This window comes from Glycine soja, chromosome 19 (genome assembly GCF_004193775.1).
Source record: "Glycine soja cultivar W05 chromosome 19, ASM419377v2, whole genome shotgun sequence".
Lineage (NCBI taxonomy): Eukaryota > Viridiplantae > Streptophyta > Magnoliopsida > Fabales > Fabaceae > Glycine > Glycine soja.
Genome location: NC_041020.1, coordinates 2,635,841 through 2,647,884, shown reverse-complemented (window position 1 = coordinate 2,647,884; position 12,044 = coordinate 2,635,841). Strand labels below are relative to the sequence as shown.

Here is a 12,044-nt window from a genome sequence, read left to right as displayed (position 1 = left end):
CCTTCAAGATTCCTCTTACTTGCTAAGCGGGCTGATGTCTCACTTAGCGGATGATACTCGTTAAGCGCATGGTCTAGGCTTTGTGAGACACCAACTGTTGCACCTTCCAATTTTTCTCCTTTTTGCCTGAAAATGAAGTGAAATTTGCATTAATTTCATGTGGAAAGTATCTACTAAGCAAAGATTAAACTAAACAAGCAAATATTTATAATCCTACAAAAAGAACCATAAATTGGGAAAAATATATACATTTTGTAAAACTTTTCTATACAAAAGTTAGTCGTAGATGACGACTAACAGTGTCCCTTCAAACTTCGTGGGAAACCAGTGGTTGGAGGGTAAGGTTGGATGGTGAAGTTGATGTGTGGAAGTTATAATCATGAATTGACCAAGTCATTAGTTGGTCATCTGAATTATAGTGATCCTCTCTCCCTAGGGCTCTACCTATAATCCTGCCTAAGACACAACCTAACCCTATAGTTCTAATCATAATCTGTAAATTTTGACACACATGCATTTTTTGGTTGAATTCAATATTTACTATTAAAATAAACATAAACAACTACAAAATTCATAACTACAAATAATATATGACTATTTTTCATTGAAATAAAATAACATCATTTATAACTATTTCATAACACCATATGTGACTACATAATTAAAACACAAAATTCATAAATAAAATAACAACTACATAATTAATATGACTATTTTTCATTGAAATAAAATAAACATAAACAACTACAAAATTCATATATTTACTATTAAAATTTATAACTATTTCATAACACCATGCAATCATACATATTATTTTTTTAAAACACAAACAACACCTATTTTTAAAACAAAACTAACAAATAAACTACCTATTTAAAAACATTTTTCAAAACATAAATACCTATTTTTAATTTTTTATTTGAATTAAAAAATGTCATACGGATCAAGTTGATCCGTATGAGTCATACAGATCAAGTTGATCCGTATGAGTCATACGAATCAATTTTTATATGTCATACAGATCAAGTTGATCCGTATGCGTTATACGGATCATATAACAGTTACAAATCATGTTGATCCGTACGAACGCACAAAAGGAAAAACGAAAACGTAGCCATTAACGGAGACGCGAAGCTTACCTTGACGGTGGAATAGCAAAATGGAGCTGCATGTCCTAAATGCCGACAATGAACCACCCAATGCGCGACAAACAAACCTCCAAGGAAAGGAAATGACGCTGGGAGGAGAAGAAGCTCAAACGGCAGTTCGAAAACAACGAAACGACGCAGGGAAGAGGAAGGTATGGAACGTGTGAACAGTGCTGGGTGTACATGTTTTAAATTTTAAGTGAAGGACATTTTCGCCCATTCACTTAAAATGTTGGGTGCACCTAGCAACACCTCACTTTTTTGTAATGCAAAGAGGTTGAGCCCAAGAAAAAGCACTTGCCTAAAGAGAAAGGCAATGTAATGTGGAGTGATTGGCATGGCATGCATATAGCAAGTGTGGTAGCATTGAAGATCCTAAATGTGTATTTCACCAATTTGAAGAGAAGACAATTGCAATGTGGAATTCCATTTTGGCTGGTTGTGTGCTCTTTGTGATCATAGTGGTGTTAAATGGACCGTGTCACTTATTTTTTTAATTGTGACCATTGTCAGCGTAAGATTGGCTTCATTAGAACATATTCAAAACAAGTTTGTATTTGAATGAACATTTTATCAAGTTGAATGCCAATCTGATATGAGAGAATTTAGTTCAATGTGCATTAAAAATGTAATGCATAATGAATCAAGTCACACCGAAACTCATTTTTAATTAGTTGACAATATATGTCCATTAAACTTATATATATATTAACATGTTACTATGCTTAAACTTTGTGTTTCTATTTTCTCATAAATATTAAATAGGTCTCACATATTTAATGTTTATTAAGATAGAGATAAGCACACTTTTAATATGACTTTGACAAATTTAAATTTTTTTTTATGTTAGATATTTAACTCATCTATGTCCACTTAAATATGATTATTGCATGCGACAAAACTTTTTATAAGTTACACTTTTGCAAAAATATTATATCTTGAAAAGCAATGATTGTTGCATATGGCAACCGTGATCTAGGAGATATGCAGTAGAAATATCAACTGAACAGTAAGTGAGACTTCAAATAAAAATTTGATGGACTTTTTTCACTTTGACTAAGAGATTATTTATATGTGGAATTTTTTTTTTCTTTCATATGTAATTTTTTCTGTAACAAATTAAGCATATAAAAATATTTTTTGTAAGCCTAAAGTTTGAGCTTTTGTTATTTTATCTTTAGCCTGATCTTGGGTGAAAGTGCCTACTAGATGGACCTGTTGCACTGGTAAGAAGTGCTCTTTTCAAAGCAACATTAAACATGTTGGGAGCAATATTGCTGACATGTTGAATGCATGAGAGGATATAAAAGTTGGGAAATTTGCAAATAGATTTTGATAGAGCTATTTTTAAATGAGTGTAAGAGAAACATTTTGTTCAGACAACTGTGAGGAAGGGCTTAAGAATGCTTCCAACTTATATGCCTTAACACCATGACACCCCAAACAGAAGTATGTACCATAAAATGGACAAGTTGGTGGATGAAATATCGAAAGTTATGCTTTCTAATTGTATGAAGAGCAACCACAAATTGTAGTTTTTAGATAAGATAGGAATGTCAATCATGCAGGTTTTGATGATGTTAAAAAGAATTTACTTGATCATGATTGTCATCATCAAAATAGGGGGAGAATGTGAATCATGCAGGTTTTGATGATGTTGAAAAGAATTTACTTGATAATGATTGTTATCATAAAAATGGGGGAGAATGTGAATGTATGAATACATGATTTTGATGATGTCAAAGAATAATCTAACAAGGTTGCGTTCAAGATTACTTCAACAAACATTCAAAGGTTAAACATTGCTTCAAGATTAATACAAGGTTGCTTCAACAAACAAGCATTGCTTCAAGATTAATTCAAGATCAAGCTTTGCCTCAAAACAAAGTGTTTCCAAGACATCCAAGGCTTTGGTAATCAATTACCAGGCAGTGTAATCGATTACCAGAAGACAATTTTGAAAAGGGGTTAAAGTTTGTTAGTGAAAAAATTTTGAAACTTAATTCACCCACTTCGCTTAAGTTATTGAGGCCACTTGTCCAACAAGAAACAATAATAGTAATTGCACTATGCACAAGAATAGGATTATAAGAAAAAATGCATTTTAACTTGCATAGCCTCTCCAAAATAATAAAAACTAAAAGCTTTATATATATATATATATATATATATATATATATATATATATATATATATATATTAAAGTAGAAGCTACAGCTACAAATCTTGCCACCACTAAATTCAACCCATGATTAGACTTGTCCAATGTTAGTTTGTTTCCATTTTGGTGGAAATATGAAAATATCCCGCCACAACCTAATTAATATTTAATATTGTTAGATGTTCCTTCTTAATACACAACTTAAATCTATTTATCTATAATATATAAAAGGTGAATCACGAATTATGGTATTGACATTTCAACTAAATTAACATATATCTCTTTTATAAGAGAATTCACATACATCTTACTACAACATTTTTCTTTTCCTAAATAACCTATAGTCAACAACTAGAATTAGAATCCTTCATTGTCTACATGTGTTCCAAACTACAAAGGTGAAAAAAGAGTAATAGAATGTTAGAATTGATGAGATCAAATCATTGTATATCCATAGTTTTATTAGGACAATCCATACAGAAGAAGAAAAACATGCTAAAGACACTTTTAATTTAAAAAATATTACTGGAATAAAATTTTAATTTGCATCTTCCTTAATAATTGTAAGACGTGGGTAGATATCTAGTTTTCATTATTCTGCTGCTGCTGATGCCTGGTGGAACAAAGTTAGTTAGACACACTATTGCAGCATTGAAAGGTTAGAAACTTTGAAGGGAGGAGGGGTAGTGACAAAAAAGAAATTTTCTTTCTAAAGGGATAAAATACTCTTCTTTCTTTTGCCAAAAAGGACAATAAAGTTTCTAGCCTTATTTTATATATTGCTGGATTGATGTTTTTAGCTACATTGGTATGTGCCAGAGATAACATATATAACAAGTGTATGTATTATAGCATAATCCTTAGTTTAGGGGCAAAAATGTTCCTCCAACATGAAGGTTTTAAAAACTTGACCAAGTCCTTTCCCTTGCACAGACCATAATATCACTCATCAGGATGAAAGCACTCCATATTGATCAGTCTGCTTAGGTAGTGTAGAAGCCAAGAATTTACCATTGGTACTTAGCAGCAACAAGAACCTCCTCATACTGCTGAGCAGCATTGTCCCAACTAAGATCCTGCGTCATCCCTCGCCGTTGAAGCCCTTCCCAGCTCTGCTTATACTGCCTGAAGGTCAACAAGCAGTTCCCTATCGCGTTTATTAACTTGTTAGTTTCTGCACTGTCAAATGTCCATCCAAGGCCTGACTCTTCAAACGGATTAAAAGGCTTCACAGTGTCCCTCAGTCCACCGACAGCATGTACAACTGGAATTGTTCCATAATTCATCGCATAGAGTTGATTCAATCCACACGGCTCAAATCTTGATGGCATGAGCAGTATATCTGCACCTGCTGTTATCCGGTGCGCCATCTTGACAGAAAAGCCAACCCATCCTCTGACTTTGTCACGGTGTTGGGACTCAAACTGCCTAAGCATGTCTTCTAAGTCCGGCCTTCCAGTTCCCAACATGACTAGCTGCACATCCTGGCTCACTATCCAAGGAATTGATTCGGCTATGAGATCAATGCCTTTCTGTTGATCCAGCCTCCCAATGAATCCGAGTAACGGAACGTCCTCACGGACAGGAAAACCGAGCTCCTTTTGCAAGGCGGCTTTGCACCGACGCTTGCCACTTTGCAGGGTCTCAAGGGTGTAGTTAGTGTATCCATCTGATTTCAAGTGGACATCAAACTTGGGGTTCCAATCTTTCGTGTCAATTCCATTCACAATTCCTCTCAATTTCCAGTCATTCTCATATATGATCCCATGCAAACCCCAACCACCTTCGGAAGTTTTAATCTCCCATGCATATCCATGACTCACAGTGACAATCCGGTCAGCTGCCTTTAAACCGGCTGCAAAGATATTGAAGTGCTCACCTCCAACTGGGTCATATAATTTGAAAAGGTCTATGTAGTGTTCAGGTAAGTCCGTGTAGCGAAAATCATCAACGGGGCCCCGACCCTGCATGTAAAGTAAGTATGTGAATATTCCTTCTCTATATAAGAAAAAATGGAATATAAAACCCAACCATACGAAAATGAAATCAGCTTCAATGATTTGCCTTTTCAGTAGTTTTTCTTGTTCGAAAATAAAAGAATTTGCTTTTAGACACAACCCATAGCCATAAGCAAATCTGATAAGGAAATATTTTCTTGATTCCTTACTAAATTTCTCTAGCTATCTGGAAAGAAATACAGACATTTTGCAGCATCTTCTATGGGTTTCAGAATGCTAGTTTATAACCAAAATTTATTTATCACCAGCAAGATGCTGGGGCCGTGTTTTAAAGTAGTGCAATGAAATTAATCATGAAGACATTTTTTACATGCTTAATGTAATGGTGGGATCTTTACTATCTGGCATATATCCACAGAATATTTAAACAGACATGCATACAAAGGTACTAATCCAAAGGCCTACATCATTTCCCTTTTACTTTTGTCATTAAAAACCCTTGTATTTAACCTTTGGATAAGAGGAGATCATGGAATGCTAATCATTGTTATGGTGATATACCAAAAACACTAATTGTTTGCTTCTGTTATCCATTATTTTCCTCAATATTTTCTACAGAAGGAAAATCATGTAATACCTTTGCAGAAATATCAATAATATCAATATGAGCTGTTTTATTTGTGTACGTGGTTGAGTGAAAATCACAATATCCATCAATATTTTATTCTAATTTTATAAAACAATTGGACCAGGTGCGATGAATGAGAACATGAGAGGGGTAAATCTTGACCTTTTAATCAAAATGGATGGTTAAGATTAAATTTGTAAAATAATCTTGACAATCTGTATATGGTTGTAGGGTCAAGATTAACACCTCTCACACTCTCAATAGACATGTCTCCTCTAAATATATTCTTTCTTTTTCACAACAATGAACTAACTATATATCTAGATAGAGAACAAACCTGGTGTGCTATGTTATGAATCACAAGAACAGATCTTGTGTACTTCATTATACCATGGTCACGATAATAGGCTTTCAGATACACTGGCAGCAAAGCAGTATGCCAATCATTTGCGATGAAGGCCAAATTTCCATCTCCATAGCAAACACCACCACATGGAACATGCCAAGGAACCTGAAAATCATTAACTTCGTTTACCCATTGAAACTAGACAAATATAAGGATTTCATAAAGAACACGTCTGCAGAATGATTTTTGATTGTTGATAAAAATGATTAGGATAAACCATGTCAACTACTCTGTGGTTTGAGAATAATCCTATCAAATGTTACTGAAAATGCATCCTACTTTATAGACATTATCATTTCCTAGTGGTAAAAACTGCACGGAATTTTCTTGGAGACCCAAGGTTAGTAAGTCTAAAGGTATATTTGCATATTTCCTGTGGCAGTCATGTCTAATAAACAGTGATGCACGAAAGCATACACTGATACACAAGGTATATATGATTATAAGAGATATTATTAGGAGAGATTCAAAAGTAGTAATCTCTGACAAATGAAGATGGAGATGCTCCATGTTGTCATCATTGGAAGCCTGGTATGGCAAGGATCTTTGTTTGATCAAGAAAGCAGAACTTATGCTAGTCACATTGCCTGGAACAGCAAATCTACCACACTAGTCATTCCCTATTTTCACCATTTTCGCCCAATGTAATGCAGATTAATGTATTTCAAGTTGCCTGAAACAGACTATTTACATCTAAAATCGGGTATAAGGATACATTTGGTTTCAATCTCTTTTATAAAAATAAATAGCATATGTATTCGGATAAAATGATTTTTCAGGTAGATAATTGTCACAACTGAGTATCCCCATAATTGATTTAGTCACTAAATCATTTAGTTTGTGTACCTCAGCAGCTGCCTTGCAAAACAACACCATGCGTTTTAGAATATCCTGTTCCATTAAAGGACATGAACTGAGTCAAAAAGAAATAAATAAGAGCAGAGAAATAGTTATAGAGTTATAGGTAACTGAGCAGTCTTGAATATATGGTAATGCAGGATGAGTTTGTAGAATACCTTAAATCAAAACAGCATATGATTTTGGTCATTCATCTCATAAATCATAAAGTCATAACCATTTTGCTAATGGAGGAAACAAATAATTCACAAAATAAGACAGTTTTCTCCCCACACTTTTTTTCCCTCTGCCCCCAACAATGGAAGTACTCTTCAACTCAACAAAAATAAATTACTACCTCTCGGCTTCCCCTGTATATGTTATCCTGTAAATGGCGGAAGTTTGGACTGTCAATAAAAACGAAGTCAACACCATCGATATAAGAGTGGAAATATGTTACTTCCATGTCCTGTAAGCAAAAACATTGGTGTGTTACAACACCAAGGTAGTAGTAATCAATTGATTCAATGAATTATAATTGATTAAGAATAGAGTGGCTGCTCCAAACCTGACCATCTACTTTGTATCGTTTCCGTACTCCTAAATCTTGTGCTTCAGCATAATGACTATACCGAGGTACTACAACCTACAAAGAAAATAAAAAGAGAGAAAAAAAAACAAAATGGAAATAGAAATAAAAAAGGAACTTGAAATTCATTTAAGTATTTAATAATAATCTGATTAGACATGAAACAAGCTGTCATTTCAATTCACATTTAGTGTACATGTGGGATAGACAGATAAAAGTTTATACAAACGGAAGTTCAGATACACAGTAAAGCTATGAAATATAGACCTAGAGAGTACCCCAAAGCCATATCTGGAATTCATGCGAAAAGTTATGCAAAAAAGACAGAAAACACTTCAAGAGCAGAACCGACAAAATTTAAAAATAATTTTCAGTGACTCATCAGGAATCAGGAAAGATTATGTTTACTACTAAAATATTCTGAATTTGGTTAGACATAATAAGCAGCTTATAAAAGTAGATAGATGATTGTAGTCTCTACTTCAGTCATCAGACATTAGATTAACACTATAATAAGGTATTCTGTAAATTCTGATCCCTTTGTAAAAGATCTCTTTATTCTTTATTTCTTTGAAACATTTTCTGGTCTGAAGATGATAGGCACCCAAGCACTTGTGGAACCCTTCTTAAAAGCTCTCCAGCTACTATAGCTAGCTTTTATGGTGTGGTTCTCCCGAGGTTCTTGTCAGAAGAACAATGTGGCTAAGAGCAGCTATTTGAATAATTTTTTTGAGATTTCAAAAAATCTTTATTGTTTTTGAAATTTCAAAACATCACAAAGCATTTGGATAATTTGAAAGCTTATTACTCCTCGGGTGGATGGGCAAGTGCCCAAAAAAAGTGAGAGGGTTACGATTTTCTACAAAGATGAACAAGGATGAGGACAAGGACATTGTTAAGATGGAATCCCAAAAGGGATAAGCATATACCACTATAGCAACTCATTTCCCCAATTTCAACCTTGAGAACAAGGTTGAACTTCATGGCCATGGCATTGATGAGTCATGGGACCAAAAGATTAGTTGGTTAGAGTAGTTACAGTTTTGATTGGGCAATTAAAATTGTTAAGAGTGGGGTTTATCAAAAAAAATATATGTTAAGAGTAGGGAGTTAGATTGAACAAGAAAGAGGTAGAATAAGTTAAGGGTATTCAGATTTGTCAATTTTGGGAAACCAACCAATGACTTGACTGTAAAAGAAGAAACCCTTGGAAAGAGGATTATTTTCTTTGTTCTCTATATTTCAGTGCAGTTATTTCTGTATCTCTAATCTATCTTTCTAAAATTCAATAATTTTGTCTTCAAGTTATAATAAACTCTATCTATAGTACTATTCTTCTTACACTATGGATAGAAGATTTAATAAGCAACGAGAACGAAGGAAACAATGATCAAGACTCATTTAAGTGGTTCTTTCTCAAGCAAGGAGTATATCTAAGGAGCAAGTTCTGTTCCCAAATATGTGATGGTGATACTCTGTCAGTTCATTAAAGGAATAGCATGTTACCATAACTCTGTGTCCACGCCTAGCCAAAGCCTTAGGTAATGATCCAACAACATCTCCAAGACCACCTATTAGATCAGGTATAAGTCTGTAAATTACATCAAAACAAAGCAGCATGCACAAAATGACAACCAAAGATTGAAGAATTGGAAAAGTGGGAGAGTTCCATGAACTTGCTTCATGTAAGTAGCTGCATCATGAGAATGCTTATGAATGGGAATATATACCTCATTAGGATGATAACTTGTTAGTGCCATAATTCAAGAACAAGGCTTGCAATGATAAATCTAAAAACATTCATTAAAGAACACATTTTATAGAAATAAATTTAGTTAGTTACCTGTTTTGACAAAGGGAGCACATTCTGCTGCAACCAATATAACATTCATGACATTGGCCCCAGCCAAAGGTGGGGGCTTTTCACCTTCACCCTCCACATTGTCAGCTTCATTAGCAACCTCCTTTGTACTTGATTCACTCAAAGCTTCAAGTATTTCAATCTTTCGACTGAAAGTTTCAGTGCTACATGGGATATCACTTGGCAGGGTATCAGGTTTTATTATCTCATATCTCTTGCTATTCAACTGTTCATCAACATATAGCCTAGGTGAAGCCTTTTCAACAGGAGACAAATTATCATCTTCCTCTTCACTTTTGTCCAAACCGAGATCAATGCCTACAAATGAGACATCTGGTATTTCCTTCTCAATAGATTCGACATAATTGCTTGAAACAACACCACCATTTTCGTTCTCAAAAGCACTGCCTCTTCTGGCAGAACCTTTCTGTGGATTTGAGTCACTTGACAGGGATTTGTCACTGTGCTCATAAGAAATACTGTCTCCTATTTCAGGGGTGGTTTCACTATTTATTGAAGAAACCAGTTTCTTTCTTTCAGAAATCTACAATAGACAATAAAGTTTAATAATATCACCACATGAATGCTTATAATAACAAGTAGGATTAATAAAGGATATAAGAAGAAACCAAAAAAAGTATGCTCACACACAAACCCAAAAAAGTAAAAATAAAAACTGTAACTTTTATAATCAACTCAATTATCATAGTGAAGAAACTTTAGAGCCTCAAATCCGATGAACTCGTCCATAATTTCCTGACCAATAATTATGATCTTATAAATTATAAATAAGTTCAGACTAATGGTTTGTACATAAACATAGTTTAAAATGTACCCTTAACATTGTCAAAATCTATAAAGTACTGATTCTTTTATTTATTTCACATATCCATATCCAATATGTATCTAATACTGATACAAGTACTTCACCGACATATTGGTGAAGTATCCAATACAGCTATATGAGACATAGAAGCAATTATAACCAGAAACATGCAAGAATATATAACCAACTTAACCAATTCAAATGGCAAAGTGTCATAAAGATCCTCTCTATTATTCAAAATCCAATTGAAAGTGAATATCTTATACTCAATAGCCAGTAGTAATATCATCCGGCATTTAATGGTATTTCCACTTTAAAAACAAAAAATTGAAAGACTCACATTCTATTTTGTGATTCAGTTAATTTGAGCTATCTTCTCAACTATTCTAATCATATTTTTATCACCTCTACCAAATTATTTTCAATTCCTTAGCACTTCGTCCGAAAATCAATAACAGGCAGGACCTCACAACCAGACACAGTTAAATAGTAATTCCAAATGATACATTTGCACAAGGATTTCATAGACCAAATTCCAACTCATAAATTTTCACTTATGTTTTTTAAAATCTTGAAAATAGACCAAAGAAGGGGAAGACCCACAACAAGTGAATCCGCAAAAAGTTGCCAATTTGCCAATGCTACAGCTTGATCAATTACTTTGGGACCAGGGAGCTTTAACAAAGCATACTTATTAGCCATTGCTTTACTCTACTTAAACTCACCTTTCCAAGAGGAAAAGAGAATATCTCCTTTATTTTTCCAATAAAGTACTAATTTCCCAATCTCAACAAATCAATACAATAAAAATCCAAAAACTATAATCTAAGGTCCTATCCAGCTTGAAAATATTGCCCCACAAGGAAGATACCTGTGGTCTAAAAAAGTATAAGAAAAATAAAAAAGAAATAAATAAATCAACAGCTATATTGGTCTCAACATAAATGATAAACCCTTTTGGGACAACATAAAGATGAAACCCTGGACCCTTTGTAAAACACTTTCCAAACACAATACCTGTTGAAGCAATTCCCTTTGCAAAGCAAGAACCTTCTTACTCTTCTCAATTGTGGCTTGAAGCACTTCATCTGAATCATCCTTATCCTCACTTGTCCCAGAACTCTTCCCTAAAGCACTTATGTGCTTATTCTTCTCCACCAAACACAACAAACCTCTACTACACCTATGTTTCACTCTTCCACGCCCCCACCCTCTTACTAACGATGAAGCATTCAGAGTGCTAAACTTTGATGAAGAAAACTTGTGATTCCTATTGTGAAGCATCATCATCATCACAGTGGAGTCAGCATTGGCTTCCACGAGAAACGGTAAAGAACCCATCGATGCCATCACCAATGGATCGAGAAGAACAGGATATGAGGCGAAAATTAGGGAGACCCAGACGGTGAAAACGAGAGATCAACGAAGTTATGCAAATGGGTCGGAGTGAAATGAATAAAAGAGTGAGAGTGTACTCGAACGGTGAAGGCTTTCTTTAGGAACTGAAAATGATGTTTTTTAGGATGAGAGTTTAAGATGACCACAAGTTGATTACATAAAAGGGTCCCATTGTTAATGTATTTTAAGTGCTGAGCATCGCAAAAAATTAAAACGTGAAATTTTACGAACC

General features: G+C 34.2%; 1 protein-coding gene across 1 annotated transcript; it reads right to left on the bottom strand.

Annotated features, from left to right (window-relative positions):
- Nucleotides 1-4,040: 4,040 nt before the first annotated feature.
- On the bottom strand, nucleotides 4,041-12,044 carry LOC114399249 (granule-bound starch synthase 2, chloroplastic/amyloplastic-like). Its single transcript, XM_028361397.1, has 8 exons — nucleotides 11,432-12,044; nucleotides 9,571-10,132; nucleotides 9,234-9,298; nucleotides 7,707-7,784; nucleotides 7,497-7,607; nucleotides 7,148-7,192; nucleotides 6,233-6,406; nucleotides 4,041-5,273 (listed from the first exon to the last, which is right to left on the bottom strand). The coding sequence occupies exons 1-8, from the start codon at nucleotides 11,762-11,764 to the stop codon at nucleotides 4,317-4,319; spliced, it is 2,325 nt and encodes a 774-aa protein (XP_028217198.1). The 5' UTR covers nucleotides 11,765-12,044; the 3' UTR covers nucleotides 4,041-4,316.